This window comes from Cyprinodon tularosa, unplaced genomic scaffold (genome assembly GCF_016077235.1).
Source record: "Cyprinodon tularosa strain WSP-4 unplaced genomic scaffold, ASM1607723v1 ctg389, whole genome shotgun sequence".
Taxonomy (NCBI): domain Eukaryota; kingdom Metazoa; phylum Chordata; class Actinopteri; order Cyprinodontiformes; family Cyprinodontidae; genus Cyprinodon; species Cyprinodon tularosa.
This window is the reverse complement of record NW_024039106.1, coordinates 513,346-531,585: the sequence shown is the minus strand read 5'-3', so window position 1 is coordinate 531,585 and position 18,240 is coordinate 513,346. Positions and strand designations below refer to the sequence as shown.

The following is an 18,240-nucleotide window of genomic DNA, read 5'->3' as shown; positions in this document are numbered from 1 at the left end:
AGACACATACCTTCACTGCAACTCTGTGTCCTATAGCAAGGGTCTGCAACCTGTGGCTTCAGACCCTCTACAATGTCTCTTAAAAGTTCCTTAAAATGATACAAAGAACCAACTAATGTAGTATAATAACAAATACAGGCCTTGGGAGCAGTAATCACCAGATTCTTGAAAGGCATACAGGTGAGTAGACCACCCTGCCTTAACCCTGTCTAATACATCGACCTTCGTCTTGCGTCACGACCTAGTGTTTGCCTCTTCCCCGTCTAGAATGTTCAGCCAATCATGTCTGAACAAGAAAAAATTGGTTAAAAAGACATTGATAAGGCAACATGATTTATGTCCAAGCAACATCAACATTGGGTTGAAAGGGAAAGTTGAAAAGTCGTTATTTTTAGATATGAACTTAAGTGGGGCAAAATCAGACCGACCAAACACAACCCAATTTTCAATTGTTTCTGGACTAAATCAAAACTGTGACGGACCGACCAGCTTTAGCTTACAAATAAACGTCTAAGTGTGTCCGGTGTTTGAGGGGTGTGACAAAAGCCTCCTGCATTTGTTCTTCTGGAGACCTCTCTCTGGTAAATGTGCCTCCTATTACCCAATCTCTAACCTGGATCAATCATCAGAGCCTGTGCAACCTCCAGGCTTCTGAAAAGTGACTCCAATTCCAGTCAGTTCCTGTTCCTGCAATTTATATAAAAAAATATATATATATTATATATTATTTATTTATTCTTAATTACTTATTTCAGCTGAATATGACATGCCTTTTTGGCCCTTGAGTGCCAGAAAAATTGCTATGACTGCCTGGATTCTGTCCACGGGCCTTTAGTTGTCAATGTGATCTAGGCCCCTTAAGGAAACCAGCCTTTTTTTCCCAAAATAAACAAAAAATGTCACAAAAGTGTGTTGATATTTCCAGCCATGGAAATATCTAGTATTCATTATGAAGTTTTGAATTATAACGACTCAAACCCTGAAAGTTGCACTTTTAGTTTTTTGGAATTGGTCCTTAAACAAAGAACATATGAACTAAGTATCATGGTTCACGAAACTTCTTTTTACATTTTTTATTTATTTATTTATTTATTTATTTTTATGTCACAAACCCTGCAGGTCCTCTGTATAAGTATCTGCCTGAATGGCAGATACTAATTTGCCCTTACAGACATAGGGATGGATTGTATGTTTTTACTGACAGTAGTTTTCAGTCCAGACAGTAATTTCTACCATGTATTGTAATCATGACTGGGTTTCATGCAGTGCTGCCTAAGGGTGTAAAGATCACAGCTAGTTAGTATTTGTTTCAGACATGTCCTAGGGGCACACAGATTTGTGCATACACTTTGGATTTTATTAATCACACAAAGGGTGTAGAAAATATCCCTGAATTCTTTAAAGATTTAATGCATCAGATGCTGGATGCCTTATTTATTATATAATTTTAGTTTGTCTTTAACCATCCTTATAAATGAAAAAAAAATAATAAATTTAATTTATGGCAGTGTAAGTATGCTAAAAAAATGTTGACAAATATATAACTGCTACTTAAAGTGCAAGATGGTTAATAACAACATTTTTTTTGATGTTGTTGCTTTTTTGCATAACATTTTTTCTTTGGCAAATATTATTAGTTGCTGTTTAAAAACGTAAAAATGGTACAACTGCTTCCTGTGAGAAACAACATCTTCCACAGATTTACATGATACAGATTAATCAACTTTAATCCTTAAACACTGTTCTGGTTATATAGGACACATTTAAAGATAGAAGGACAAACATTCACTGGATTATTTTTGCAACCATCAGTCATTAGGAGGGGTTTACTATCAAAATAGGACAAAAGCAGTAAGAAGTGTTAGGGAATAACTTGCTCCCTCCCAATGCTTGAATGTCAGAAAACAGATTGTTGATGTCCTATCACTAGCAAAAATGGTGACCTTACAGTGGATGAAATACCATCTGCTCAGTGCTGCAGCTCAACTCTAATAAGCACGGGATTGTTCACCAAGACAGGACAGAAAAAAACAAGGAAAAAAAGTGATAAAAAACCATTTGTAAGTCTGGGCTGTGGCCATGTGAATGTCAATGAAGGCACCAAGTGTTCTGCAGTGTTCAGATTGGAGTCTCAGACAATAGAGCCTGTGTTTGTTCTTCCCTAGAAAGTTGGAGGAGGACAGAAATGGGAAAAAGAAGAAGAAGAAGGAGAAGAAAGGGGATGTTGTCAGTTAAAGGGATTACGCATTCTAAGAGCCATGATCATTCGCCTCTTTTTGTGTGATGGGTGAAATTGCTTTTTATATATCAGGATATTTGGTTAAGCTGATTGTTTTTTTCTGTAAACCAAATGGTGATATCTGTCTGGAGTGGCCTGGACCAGTGACTTGGTGGATGCAAGCATCACATAAATAGGTGGGTGTGGTTATGTACTCAAATTTAGTGTAAGATATTTTGTATTTTATTAAGGGGCTACAGGAAAATTAAGTCAGGAATAACTATCAATTTGACAACATTTCAAAAGAGTCTATTAAGTTTTCTTTAAAAGAAATAAAGTGAGATAAAAGAAAGCATTTTCTCCTCTTTAGACTTGTTTTGTCACTCTAAACTTACTTGTGTTATGATCGAAAAGACTTAAATCCCACTTTTTCTTTCTAGCAAGCACTAGCTGTCTTATGTGTTCCACCTGTCTTGTTCTGTATTCTTCATACAAATGGACTAATAAGTGGGACAGCAAGGCAACTAAAGAGTTTCAGGGAGCATCTATGGTCTAATAAAACCAAAATGTATATTTGAGACATTATTCCAAAATGTGTTCTAGAAATTGAAAGGAACATTACTGAAACACCAGGATCACGACTCATTATAACATGAGGACCTCATATCGGCAAGTTTAGCAGCTTTTCTTGAGATGGATAAAATGTGATGAGCTTCCAATCCCACATTTTTAAAACTAAAGTATTAGCATTGTACTGACTCCTAACACTTATGGATCATAAAGTTATGGATCAAACTGTTTAAGCTTACAAAGGAGAGTTTTTTAGAAAGGCAACCCGTACGGGAAATTGATACACACTCAGTGTTGTATGTTGACCTGAAAATTCTTTATTTCTCCAACTAGATGGCTACACTCATGTTATAAGGACATGTATTTAAGTCTCTAACATATTGATTTTGCAGACAGCTGAATGCCTCCACAGCTGTAGCTCTCACTTCAGTGAACACTGCATTCATACTTTCAAGTACCAAACAAGTCTTATCCCTCTTGGGATATGAATCACACTGAATCTTTGACTTTTCTTTATTGAATTCAGAAGATCGCAAAGAGTTGCTAATTTGTTTGGTCCCATCATTTTCTCGTTGAACTGTTGAGCACATGCACAATAGCATTATCCTTCAGTCATGTGATGTATTGTAAACATGAGCAGAAGGGTTTTATTTTCTAACAGAGTGTAGAACCGAAATTAAGAAATAATAAACCAACAGAACGCAAAATATTTGGAAAAACTTTTTGAGCAACCCGAATGACCTATTGATGGATCATTTTAAATAAATAATATAATGAGACTCTGCCTCTTTAAGTACTTGGAAGTGAAAGTGATGCAGTGTTGCCTTAAAACTGACATGTCAAAAGTTCTGAGAAGCAACATATTCTACATACGACCTAAAAACAGAATGTTTCTAATTACAATGGTAATTAATAACTTTATATTCAATTTATCTTAAAATGAGACCTATGTTATCTTCAAGGTTTAGAAATTCAGATATCTTTGTATTATTCTGTGTCTGTCGTTGAAAAACAATAAATATATATATTTCCCAAAACATGTACCCTAAGGATTAGAGGAAAGGAGCAAAGTTCCTTTTTGCCCCATCATCCAAGTTATGAAAGCAAGTTATAAAGAAACCAGAATTCAAAATGTGTCCAACTATTTGAACGGATATGAAATATCAGTCTGTTTTTTTAAACAGCATTTGCATGCCAGTAGGAGCATAAATTCTTGTCAGTACCAGTGCACACTTTAATATGCCTGACTAAATTTTTACAAATTCTTTTACTTCTAATGATAGTTTTACATGCAGGTTCCCATTCTATGCTGCACTGATGTAAAGAAAGACTGTGTTTAGGATATAGCACTTTAAAAAGCTTTCACAGGAAGCTGGTTTGGTATTTCTCAAACCACCTACTGAGTTCCTCTATTTGAAACTGGATGATATCATTGATCAATCTTTGCTTTTCTATTCATAAATAGTCAAGCTTGAAACTTTATGAATAAAACTTTTTTCTTTGCTGACTTATTCACTAATGCCAGAGTTCAGCGTTCCAGATATAATTATAATTCTTCGTCCACTTTTAGCTTTGTTTCAAGCTGCCCTGAGCTTGCTTTTTGTCTTTTTTCTTTTGTTTAACATTTTCTAAATTTCAATGATGTAAAAAATAATTTATTATTAAGCTACCAGACAGAACAAATTTGAAAAGGAAAAGTCATGAACATTATATGTATTTAACATACAGTATCGTGTTGGCCTCAGAAATGGAGAATTTTGGAAATCTCTCTGACAAAAAAATAAATCCCTTTCACAAAAGGAAAACCTTTGTACTAAAATTGGAAAAAGAAAAAAAAAGACATTCAAGGATCTTTAAGTCTACCGTTGATATTTGAAATTTAAAACTTGATCTACTCTAAGCTAATTACAAAAAAGTGCTTAATGAAATCATTTAAAGTGAGAAAAATGTTTTAACTTTTATTTTTTTTATCATTTCAATTTTGTCCTGAATTCAAATTTAGCAACAAAGTAATATTGTGAGCTTAATAAAGTGCACTTCTTTCTGTTCTTTGATTTAACATGATAACAAAATCACATCCTGTTTAAGGCAGCATGTGTTTTAGTTTTTATTACTCTAATTAAGAGTTCATCAAAAACTGACTTAATTTAAACCCTTCTGGCTCTGCCTCATTCTTAATTGTTTTTCTAACTTAATTGGTTTTTTCCTCAGATAACAAAAAGAGACAAACAACGGTGTGAGCTATAGTCAGTCGGAATTCATGTTATTTTGTAAAGCGGAGATTATTTCCTCTTATATTCCTAATAAAATCTAAATAATTACTCCACAAACAGGTTACACAGCTTGGCTTGACATTCCCCTGTTGTTCTGGCTCAGTCTTGAGGCTTGTTTCAGGTCCCGAATTAGTAAACGCAAACCATATGTCAGCGTGTCAAAGTTGTGTTATGAAGCTCAACGGTAAACTGCATCTCCCCTGGCTGACTCCCAAATGACCAATTAAGGACATTTTTTCTGAGAAGTGTGATCTTAAAGAAGTGACAATTGGTAGATGTACTTTTCGTTAGACCTTTAAATAGAAGGAAACAATTAGAAATTCTAATTTAGCAAAATATCACTATTGATAAAAGGGGAACTGCCATGTAAATGCTAGACTAACTCTTTGTTGAGCATTATACTTCTAAGTCATACAACAGTTATCCCTATCTATCTATCTATCTATCTATCTATCTATCTATCTATCTATCTATCTATCTATCTGTCTGTCTGTCTGTCTGTCTGTCTGTCTGTCTGTCTGTCTGTCTGTCTGTCTGTCTGTCTGTCTGTCTGTCTGTCTGTCTGTCTGTCTGTCTACAGTATAATATCTGCTTTTCTGTCTTCATGTCTGTCTATCTCTAAGGGTGACTAGATGCACTGGATTTTATTTTGAGAAAAAGGAGGATAATTAATAAATTAAAGGTTGTTGTTTACGTCCATTGTATTGATAGTTGTAAAACCATGACATATGTTCTTTTTAGTTAGATATATTGTTAATGTGTTATTTCTGTCAGCTGCAGGAATTGATATGTGTCACCCACAGAGCAATGTCAAATGACACTCTTTCATTGCCATATGTCAGTGTACAACAGCTAAATGCATGGGCACATTAAGATACCTTTTAATAGCATACTGAAACCATTCCTACAAAAGACCTGCATTTTATGAGCTAGAAGACGCATAGAGAAATGATGGGACAGTCTCAGCGCATCTAGTAGCTAACATGGTGAGACTGCAGCTCATTGTCATTCTGTCATGTCACAGAGTGCCAGCGCTGCTCGGTACGCATAGGCTGCACAAGGCTGGGTGGAAATGGGAGGAAGGCCTATTAGATTTAATGAATGGCTGTCAAGCACAGACCACTCTGCATGTACTGCGTGTCATGTACAATGAGGATTTCTTTAAAAATGAGAAAATATACCATTTAGTCCAATGAGCCTTTCTAGTTTAAGGTCCTCTGGGTTTTTTTTTAGAGCACTTTAACACATGTAATTGATGGTTGATATGCTTGAATTATAAAAGCCTCTATGCACAAAATGTGCTTTTAAAGGCACACTTTGATGTTGCTGCTTGTGATATCTAGTACTACAAACTTGACTGTCTCTCACACACACACAAACACACACAAAACATACTGTAATTCCATAGTTGCATACTTACAGCAGATGTCCCTTATCCAGACCCTGACCTAAGTTTTCTTTGCCAAATTTCATAAAACACTTTCAGGCCCATGTTTGTTAAGTTTAAAATCAAAAATGAGTAATCCTCTGCACTAATTCAGAGAACAGAAGCATTTGAAACTGATTCATGTGGTTTGTTCGGACTTGCTTGGTATACTGTAATTGAGGGGGCTCTTGTCTAGGTGGTGCCTCAAGATGTGTGGTCCAGGCACATGCCTGTTGGTCCTTGTAAAAGGCAACGCCTCACGATTCACTAGCCACTAATTGAAGTGTCACTCAGACATATGAATACAGTCCTACCAGAAATACAAAGGCCCAAACAGATGCCCTCATTCAGTGTTTCTACCATAATTTTCCTTATAAGTAAATCTTAGATATGAAAATAATTTTAACACCTGCTTAGAGGTGGATATTGATAGCTGATCTCCATTTACAGGATTAAACATGGGAACTGTGATGCATACCAGACTATTAACATTGTTAATTGAGCAGAGTACAGACAGTCAATCAATTTTTCCAGCTGGCTGAATGTGCACGATCAGTCAGCTGGATGAAGCCACCTGCAGAGCTAGTCTACAATTACCATGTCTAAGGCTGGGCATACACTGTACGATATTTTCAATCTTTGTACTTAACTACCGCTCAAACGGTACAATGAAATCGCAGGGTTTAAAGGTTCACCACTCAAGATGCATGCTGTTACACTGTACGGCCCGACGCTCTGATGCGATCTAACTGCTCACACTACATATCCGAAAACCACACTTCAGACTAAACGTCAAGAAATGGCGCTGGTCAGAATCTTCAATATGGAAGAAAAATAACAAGAACTCCCTTGTTTGCACATGTGCCGTTTGTGGGGTTCTGTTAAATTGGCTCGTAGACACTTCTAGCTCTGCTTCAACAGCAGGATTTGCTCACCTCCCACCTCACTAGGGCCGACTGAATTTCAAACATGTTTGATTTTATCCCCGACCTTATGATTCTTGATCGAGAGATGGTCGTGAGAGGCTGACACCCACTCATTACCCCTTGTATCCTCAGTGATGGGAGTAACAGCATTTAAAGTAACTAACGTAATCTAACTAATTACCTTGACTGTAACTATAACGCAGTTACCATTGCCGACACCCCGTTACTGCACGTTACTCAAGTCGCACAATTAACCTTTTTTTTCATGATAGGACTCGTGTGCGCCTTGTCATGAGAAAGGGGAGCATGAGATTGGCTGATGTATAGTGCAATTATGTAACAGCCGCCTTGTGCTCGGGCCACAGGGTACTACGGAGAGCGTGAACGATCAAATGTTAGTCTATATGGAGAAAGGGAAAAATCTGGATGGATGGATGGATGGATGGATGGATGGATGGATGGATGGATGGATGGATGGATGGATGGATGGATGGATGGATGGATAGATAGATAGATAGATAGATAGATAGATAGATAGATAGATAGATAGATAGATAGATAGATAGATAGATAGATAGATAGATGTTGCAGTATCTACAGTATAACAAACCAAACACACAGGATTACAGAATTAGACATCCCCAGTTATTAATTTCAAACACTCACCAGATCTGCATCAGATACCGTTCCCCCCATGTTAAGAAGAGAGGAACCCTATCTGACGAGGTTTAGAAGCCCATCAGATACCGTTCCCGCTCCAATGTGAGAGGTTGTCCACTGTCACCACATGTTCATCCATTTCTTCAAAGACAATCACTCAATGCAATCCACAAGATTCCCTTAGACAGACAACGCTATGCCATTGGTCTGTATCATACGATTAAATCAACTTTGTCAAGTGCCTTAAGACAACATTTGTTGTGAACTGGCCCTGTGTAAATTAGCTTGAGCTGTTGTTGATGATGAAAGGAAGGTAATGTGCAAAAAGCTGTTTAAAAAAAAAAAAGAAAAGTAAGTGTGATGTAGCATAATTTAGAAAGGATTTTGGTAAAATAAAAAGCAACCTGCAGTCGACCAAAGCACATGGCTATTTACCTAGCTAGGGTTCATGGGTTCATGAACTCAATGGTTTAGTAGATATTTACGATTAGTGTTGCAACTTTAACAGTAGTGTAGTGTGTAGCTGCAATTTCTTTTTAAAAATAAAAGTAACACATAAATTTTTTTGCAGTTCAAGTTCATAAAGATTTCTGGAAAAACAAAAGAAAATTATTTTCAATTTCAAGCAAAAAAAAACGTAATTAGACATATAACATAGATGAAGCAAAGCTAAGTAAGAAATATAGCATTAACTAATTCTGAATAAAGGAGCACTGTGCATATCATGTTACTGTCCTGTTTGTTTGCTTTAATTTGCTTTTGCTTTCATCTAAGTAAGACAATTAAGTAGTGTAAGCCTGTCAGAAAACAAGTAAATGAAAGTTTCTAACAAATTTGCTCTTGGTTTTGACTTTGATTGTCCTCGCACTCTTGACCCTGATCTCGCTGCACATTATAATTGGTGCATCGATTTGACTCACAGTTTGTCAGTGGTATATGTGTCTCTGTTTTCCATGTCTCCTAGACATTGATCTAATTAGAAGTCTTCATTAGTCAGCTGCACAGTGTGGTGTCATCCTTAAGGAATGATGATCTTGCTTGTCATCCCCAACGTAAAACACAATACAGGGCATTGTAGGGTGAAGTGGACAATGGTTTTCAGTTACCAGGGCTGAAATAGGAAAATAAAGAACATTCCTTAAATATGCATCTTAGTTTTCACCAGAAGTGGAGAGTAACTATTTAAATTTACTTAGTAACATTAATTGGAGTAATTTTTTTACAAATAATTCTTAATGAGTAGTTATACAGCACCATCCTTTTTTTCTTTATGTTTACTAATAATATTGTAATGTTGTTTTAAAGTATTACTACTCAGAGTCAAAAGTATTCATGTTTATTAGAGACAATCAGTAGGAAAGTTAAAAAAGTTTATTAAAACAAACAGAAAGAACTGAATAGCAGAGCTGTGGAACTGCAGCGGCAGCAGGAGGGGTGCGGGGCACCGCCCAGTCACTGACACTCTGGAGGGAGAAAAACAGGTGAATGTCCACAATCATCTGACAGGAGATGATTATCAGAGTGAGTCACTTACCTGTTTTAACTGGTAACCTCTCAATTATAGGCAGGATCAGACGATGCACTGCCAACGACCGTCCCTGAGCCACCCAAAGTGTCCCTGATGCTGCACCCCCAGAGAACATGCAGGGAAGCCGATCCCGGTCAGGGGAAAGCAGATCAGGCAGGAACAGTTCCGAGATCCAGGGATCCATATTCCGACCAGGCAGGATCAGTAGTTGAGGGACAAGACGTGGTACCGGGCTACAGCAGGGAACTTTAAACTGGTCTCCTCCTTGGAGGCAGGCTTTACAGTAATAATACTGACTTTCTCTGCGTACCGAGCCAAAACCCTGATGGCTCTGCGGAAAAGGACCAGGACACAATCAAAAGACAAGAGAGACACAAAAACCCTCAATCCGCTGGCCGCCAGGAAATAGGACATGAACCTTGGAACTGACTAAAAACTAACAAAACAGACAGGCATAAGAAATACAATGACCTGGCCCCGATAGCTGGAACTGAGCCCAATATAAAGGAGAACCAGTAGGTGGATGAGATGAGTGATAATTAGGAGCATGACAGAGTTTAGCAGGAGAAAGGCATGAATAATAAAGGTGAGCTATCAGGGCAGATTGTGACAGTATTAGCTTAAGGTTTTTACTCAAGTAAAAGTGTAGAAGTCCCATTTTTAAAACTAATTAAAGTATAAAAATAAAAGTAATGCAGGACAAAAATGTTAAAGACAGATGTTTTTACTGCACTTCTTTTAAAGGGAAACGTTTCTACAATTCATACTTCATTTTTTTTATAACTAATGGCAACAGTGTCAAATTTAGTTTTTGATCATCTTGAAAAACTTTTCAATTGGTATGTGTTTAACAACAAGTTGGTACGGTACGGAGTGTAGCCACAAAGTAACTAATCATTTTGATGTTTTGTTTTTCTTTAATACCAACAGGCCATAATGGAAAATTAGCTCAATACAAAGCTACCAAATCTATTTTTAAAAAGAAAGGAGTAGAAAGCAGAAATAATTGCAAAAAACAAATTTAAGTAGTGGAAGTAAAAGTTGTCTAAAGATAATTACTCTAGTAAACTTCTACTTAATAGCAAAACTTCTACTTAGCCAGCATATGTCCAAGATTTAAAACACTGGCATACGCAGAACTTTCTATGTATTTTTGGGGAGGATATACAGAGTATTCATAACAAGTCGAGAACTATCCAGTGAAAGCCTAACTTATCCATAACGCACAGCAGCATAATGTCATGGAATGTCACAAGCCAGTGTCATGATGGGGGCAGCAATGCACCAGAAGGCACTCGGCCTGCATAAAAAGATTTCTTTGATCGTGGTATTAACCTAGCTGCTGTTTAAAACCTGCCAAAAAAAGAAAGAATAAAAAAATAATAAATAAAAAGAAAAAAGAAGGTTTGCAGCTGCAGCAGATTAACTGTTATGTCTGCTAGGAAGTTTGTTGGTTATGGCCGTGGCAGTTTGCCAGCGAGGGGTTAGACCCAGCATTTTTGTCAGTGAGAAGGGAGCCAAAGGCCGATTGTTTGCTGGTCGACCCATGTTATAAAACTTGCGTTAACACGTATTTAAGTGGGAAAGAGGCTTTAGATTGCAAACTGGACCAGGCAATATTTTTGTCAAAGATTGACTCAGAAGACTCTTCTGTATGTTATCTTCTTGAAAGTAAAGGTAAGTAAATATAAGTAAAGGAAAGTAAAGTAAAGTTAAAACTATTTTAAAATGTATGTAAGTTACAGTGAAACAATAAAAACAGTGCAATACACTGTAATATGTAATGACCAACAAAAAAGGGATAAAAAACACACTGTTCATAACCTTAATGGTAAGGACATTTACTTACAGTTAAGGGCCGGAGGAGGTCTGGGTTGGGGACCAGCAGGTTTCTTCCCTGCTTTTTGCGGATGACATGGGCTACTGGATGCACTGGGATGAGTGTTTAGCAGCAGGGATATGCAACAGTTCTTCTAAGTTCAAGGCCTTGGTTCTTGACCGAAAGAAGGTGGCTTGGCAGGTCAGAGGTGATTTCCTGCCCCAAGAGGAGGAGTTCAAGTATCTTGGGGTTCTGTTCACTAGCGAGGGGAGAATGGAGCAGGAGATTGATAGTTGAATATGAGTGGTTGTCCGTCATGATGAAGAGAGAGCTGAGCCAAAAGGCAAAAAAGTTTTTGATTTACTTGTGAGTCTATATTCCTACCCTAATTTATTGTCATGAAATCTGGACCATGACTTAAACTACAAGGTCACAGATAGAGCTGAAATGAGCTTTCTCAACAGGGTGGCTGGGGACTGTCTTAAATATAGGGTGACGAGCTCAGCCTGAGGAGCTTAGGGGCTGTATTGTATCTCAGAATCTTATCCGTTATCTGCAATGTTTCTCCGCCCCCTGTCTTCATCCATGTTTCTGTCAGTGTTTTTATATATACAAACTGGGCTCCAACTGTATAGATATTCTTCATGCTCATTAATTCCCCTCTGTTTTGGTGCAACTGGAAATCATTTTTGAATATGTAAAGAAGCAACTTGTTTTTTTTAGATAGTGGAAAGCACACATTTTTATGTTGAAATGTAGAGAGTAAGAATAAAAAGTGCTTTGAAAAATAAATACTGGAGTACAGTAAAGTACAGATCCTAAAAACAGAACAGTAACTTACATTTATTTACTTGATTCAGTCATTGTCCGGGTAATCTCAGACTGCAACAAAATATGACTGATATAAAAATTGTAAATGGAATTTTTAAATGTATTTGCAGTCAAAGTAAAGATAATAAAACCAGAATAATTGGTAAAAAGCCAAGCAGCAGCATTCTGTAATGACTGGAGATAAGCAACATCTTTCCTCTTTTAAGTATCGTCATTCAAGAGCCTTACTTCTGCCCACATATAATATTTCAAACATGTTACTTATAAATGAGATGCCAGGGAATGTTGGTGGGTGTGATTTACAGTAGCACACCAACACAATCATGGTGAGCAGTGTGATGCATTTTTTTTTTTTATATTGTGCAACCGGATTTCTTTCTATTGTCGTCAATACAGACAGGAAATGAGGGGCAAGAGAGGAAGGTTTTGCGGAGAAGGTCAGTGACTTTGAGAAGCACTGCTTTAAGCTGCTGGTATTATTAATGTTTGACCCACTACCAGGGTAATTAAACTTCCGTTTTTTAAACATTTCTATATGTACTATGCTATATTTATTCCTATGTAAACCTTAAAAAATGAGCGCTGTTTAACAAAGTCTGTCCGTTTCCCTTTAACTTTCATGGAACCTAGTTAGCTACAGGTAACTGAAGAAGATATTTTCTGGAACTTTCACAGAAACAAATGGAAACATGAAACTTAACTTCCAAAAATCTAATGATTATTTTCTTGTACTTTCATGGAATTTCCCCTGAATTTACCTGAATAAATTCTTTTTTCTTCCCAAAATCTAAATCTACCAAGTAAATGACATAAAGATGTTTGAATTTGTATCTAACTTACCAAACACCTACCTGAAATTTTATTGTTAATTAATTATTGATAGTTATTGGGAGTTATTGTTAATTAATAACAGTAATTCTCCCTCAATAAACTTAGGCTCCAATGACTCAAAGTTATCTAACACATTCAAGCATGTGCCATAACATGTTTACAATCAAAAGGATTAAAAAATGAGCTTTCAATCAGCAGGTGACTGGCTGGTGCAGACTTAGCAATGTTGCAGATAAAATTATATTATTTATCGTAATCTATTTTGTGAACACTACCTGAAATTATTCATTTAAAAGATGAATAAAATTGTTTAATCTTTTTTCAGTTATGATGCTGCGTACATCAGAAGGTGGGAAACAGTGCTTTCAAGATTATGATCTGCAGACCAAATAAATAAAGGATTACAAACACAACCAGCCCCCTGTTTTCCACCGTTCTTTGACCATGGGAGCTGGGGATGAAATGCATCTACAGACAGTAAAAATGACCACCCCGGGGATACTGGCTGTGATGACAGTGTTCTCTATGATTCCCGGCGGGTTGCTGAGTGATATAAGAGATACCTGGGGTCTGGAGGGCCAGCAGCTGGCCCAAGGGTCTACTGTTCTGCACCATCGCCAAAAAAGAGACTGGATCTGGCAGCAGCTGATTGTCCGCGAGGAAGATCCTACTTCACGTATTATTGGCCAGGTAATGCTTTAAACTGAATGTCCACCATGTCCTTGAAAATGATTTTTCTCCTTTGAACATGTTTTTTTATGTACTTTGGGGAAAATAAATGTAATTTTCCCTTTTAACTCCTCTGTAGGTGAAATCTAACTCAGACCGAGGTGATTTTACTATCCAATATGTGTTATCTGGAGAAGGTGCTGGAGATACGTTTGAGATAGATGAGTATTCTGGAGAAATCCGCGCGCTGAAGAAGCTGGACCGAGAGAAAAAGGCCTTTTATGTCCTTCAGGCCCAGGCTATAAACAGGAGGACCAATGAGCCAGAGGAGCCCCAGTCTGAGTTCATTATCAAAGTTCAAGACATCAATGATAATGCCCCTAAGTTCCTGAATGAACCCTATTTATCCAGCATTCCAGAGATGAGCCCAGTCGGTATGTTTTGTCTTTGCTTTTTTTATTATTACAAATGTAGACTTAGACTTGTATGACAAAGAAATGCATGCACAATTGCACTTTATTGTCTTTTTCAAAACAAACACTTTTTAATACCAAACATAAAATCTTTAAGATTTTTGTTAAATGTTTTCTTTTGAATAAATCAAAAGAAAACTTTTTTGTGATAGACCGACACAAAGAAGTGTTTAATTATAAAGTGGAAGTGGTTATTCAGTCTTGTTTACTGATTACAACTTGAAAAGTGTGGCATTTATTTGTATTCAGCCCTTTTTACCTTTATGTACCTTTATCTTGATACCCATGAGGAATCCAATTTTTAGATTTGTCCACTTGTGCACATTTTTAGTTAACGGCCTATTTAGAATTTTATCTAAAAGAGAATTAAATGAATTGAGAGTTCTGACAGACTTTATGGAGAGAAGGCAGAGAGATTAAGGGATGTGATTTAAAAGGCTCTGTCTCCCACAGTCAAAAGATTTGTCCTAGGATCCACCAACAGCATCTGATCTTCAAAGCTCTTTCAGAGTTCTTTCTTTCTTTCAGAATTATATGTATGCAGGAGTTCAGGAATATAAGGAGGATCCAGACCATTTAAATACCTAAAAACCAGGATTTTAATAAACAATTCTAAAGCTCTTCCCAATTCTAAACTACACTAATTTCTGTTGGTCCATCAAATAAAATCCCTATAAAATACCCAGCAATGTTTTGATATTTAGACATTTCTAAGATATTTCTTTGCACAGTGCTAAAAATCGCCCACAGTTGTTTACACTGAACAAAGGAGCAAAAGGAGAGTAAACAGTGGGTTATAATTAGACTCCCATCCAAAAGAAGTAGATCAAGAATATTGAACCATCTCCAATCCTGCTTTTCTCTTAAAAATAATGAGTCCAGCATGTTTTCAGATTTTGTTTTCACATACAAAAAGGACCAGAAAGAAACTTTTGAATTCTCTAATTACAGCAGTAAAGGTTTGTATGTTTCATAAATGTTCCTTCCACTAGTTGTTTTCACTGTAACGAGGTTGATCCAATCTTCCAGCTCAAAGATAAAAGGGAAGCCGTCTTAAATGAATTCCTAACCGAAGACCAGGAACAAAGCATTATCAGTGACTGTCATCTGCCTCCCATCCAGAAAGTCGAAAGTATTGGATTCTCTATCATGACTTGAATTCCTTTATCGATAGATTTCTTAAAGAAGCTTATTATAACCACTGCATTTCATAGCAAAAATATTACCATTTAATTTAGTATGTAATTGGATTCTACTATACAATACCCAGTCCCCAACCCCCACCCTTTGTAATAAATCACAATAAATTTGACTCAGAGATGGAAAGTCAAAAGGGGTAGGTTGGAGTGAGGGCATCTGAAAATAGGAAACACAGCATTAAATCCATGCCTGTGAATGAAAGACGGACCACTCACATGGAAGAAAGAATAAGACAGAGAGCAGGCGTGAGGAAGATATTTTAGAAAGCAAGGTGAGGGCAAGGATATGGTCAGCTGAGAGAGGTGGCAAGTGAGAAAGATAGTGAAGTAAAACCGAATCAAGAAGCGAAAACCTGGGGCAATAGGATAGAGAGGTGTCGCTACAGGGCTGGAAAGGTTGTCACGCACACCTGCTCTATATTGTGAAAGGCCAGTGCACACCCAACCCCTACTCCCTTCTCTCTTTTGTCAACATCCCCCCACTAACTCTCCCTTAGCCTCCCTCTGCTCTCTGCTTTTTCCATTTTGCCTACCTCCCCCTCCACCTCCTGAGTCAGACAGACAGACCCTGCGGGAATGTGGCATAATCACTTTATTTCCCTGTCGACTGGAACTGCTGCCTGAGTGTACTCTGACTGTGCAATCCGCTCCTTGCCCCTACAGGGACAACCGTGGCCCAGGTGACAGCCACAGATGCGGATGATCCCATGTTTGGCAACAACGCAAAGCTTATCTACTCCATCCTGCAGGGGGAGCCCTACTTCTCTGTGCAGCCAAAGACAGGTATGATGAATAAATTGACATTTGATTTTCAGAAATTAGGCCTAAATTTGCTAAGATTACTATCTCTATGAGAGCAATATATTCCAGTTGGATTCTCAACCAATACATTAAAATACAATCAAAGTTCACTTGTTTTAATCTTTCTATTCAAAACTTCTGATATAGATCTATTATATGGAAAGTGATATCGAATTCCCTTTTTGTCCCTAAATTTAATATTTGTGGTTTACAGCTAATGACAATCCAGAATTAAAATTGTTGGATGAAGAGATGATTACATAAGAGCAATTAGAAAATTATTCAAATACAGAGCTTCTATAGAATCCACATCATGTGGCATGCTTAGACACCGAAATAGAGAAATCTAATATTAACCCCCCCACAAGATTACAAGAGATCATCACCTAATGAGCAAAATGGTTAAAGAGGAATCTTTCCCAGCAAATTCATTGAAAATTTATGGGAAGGAGAAAGTGTGGAGGAAAAAAACAGGTGCACAACTAAAAGTAATATTAAGGGGTATGATGAAAAGTAAATGTAAGAACTTGGAGAGCAAGCTTGTTTGTCACAGAGTATTGTATGTAATCATATTAATAGAAAGTTTAGTGGAAGAATAACCTGTGCTGTAACAGAAGCCTTGAAGAAACAGGGAAGCCAAGTTTCTTTTGGAGATTTACACTGCAATATTTTCGTTATACTTTAAGAGCGAACTCATCATGCATAGACTTCAACTGTTGTTTTCCTTGTGTTAAGCCACTCCTGAAGCAGGGATGCCTGAATTCCCCTATTTGAACTAAGATAATAGACTAGACTGGACTTCTTTTCTTATGGAATTCTATTTCCCTCTCTTGTTCCATGAAACTATAATAAATAAAATGAACAGAAATTAAGGTTTGATATGCTGTGTAATAAATCTACAGAGTGAATGTTTCAGTTTGGAATTCATTTCGGTTATGAAATAGATTGGCCTTTCTAGTGGTATTTAACTTAATTGAAATGGCACTGCAAATTGTTTTTGATAGGACTCCATGGCCTCCCCAACTTTAAACTAGGCTGGTGACAAATGAGCCTTTATTCAGTACAATTTACTTCACCAAAAATGCAATTCAACACCTTTCTATGAATGCATGATAAATTCTGCTTTAATACCGCAGTCAGCCAGAGCTCTTCCCACACACATTGTTGACCTGAACTTTGAATAGCTTTAAGGGGGCATCATTGACGCCAAAGAAATTTAAAATGCAAATCAATGCAGTAGCTGAGAGGACAAAACAGAGTTGTAACAAAGCTCACTGTTTCTTCTTAAATTAAAGGAGTAGGCACCCCTCTCTTCTAAAAGCTGCACATTTTTTAAATTTCTTAAAAACTCACATGATCTGTTAGAAATAAATGTAGAGTTGTATTAGCTTAACATTTAAAGATGAAGACAAAAAACTTCTAGGGAAAAAACAAAGACAAAAAAAATTAAAGACATACTGGGAAATTATTGTTTTGCGTATCTTACTGTATATGAATAAGAGGCACAAGCGGCAACAGAGAGTAACTAAAAAAAAAAGTCCAAATAGGGAGAACCGTAACACAAATAGTTGCAAATATGCAAAATACTTTACCCCTTTTTTATTTTTATGTTTTTCTAAGTTTGCTCTTAATTTGTCTGTTATATATATATCGAATTTCAATGTAGTACTATATTAAAAAGTTATTTCACTCTTGATTCAGCCTGTTTTATAAAAATTTTTAGAATTCAAGATTTCTAGACTTTCTTTTTATATTTTTTGTCTAATCATTGCAATGGAAAGAGAAGAAAACCTAATATTTTTTCATAGAAAATGGAAACAGTTAAAGAAAATGCTTTTTAAGTGGGAATGCTTTAACGTGTGTTATTAACAGCAATACTTGCTCTGTCACAGAACAGGCACGAAAGTTATAGTTTATTTATGAAGCACAATTCACTACAAAGACAATTAAAAGTGTTTTACATTAATTGAACAACAAAATAGAATAAAAACAAAAGCAGAATAAAAACCAATGAAG

The 18,240-nt window shown here is 36.7% G+C and overlaps 1 protein-coding gene across 3 annotated transcripts in view; it reads left to right on the top strand.

Annotated features, from left to right (window-relative positions):
- The first annotated feature begins 2,194 nt into the window (after window positions 1–2,194).
- cdh19 (cadherin 19, type 2) overlaps window positions 2,195–18,240 on the top strand; it is a 51,469-nt gene continuing 35,423 nt past the window's right edge. For all 3 annotated transcript variants that reach the window (XM_038297492.1, XM_038297494.1, XM_038297493.1), the window contains exons 1-4: window positions 2,195–2,415; window positions 13,408–13,772; window positions 13,891–14,185; window positions 16,087–16,206. In XM_038297492.1, coding sequence (XP_038153420.1) covers window positions 13,527–13,772; window positions 13,891–14,185; window positions 16,087–16,206 — 661 coding nt within the window. In that variant the 5' untranslated portion in view covers window positions 2,195–2,415; window positions 13,408–13,526. The remainder of the gene's footprint in view (window positions 2,416–13,407; window positions 13,773–13,890; window positions 14,186–16,086; window positions 16,207–18,240) is intronic.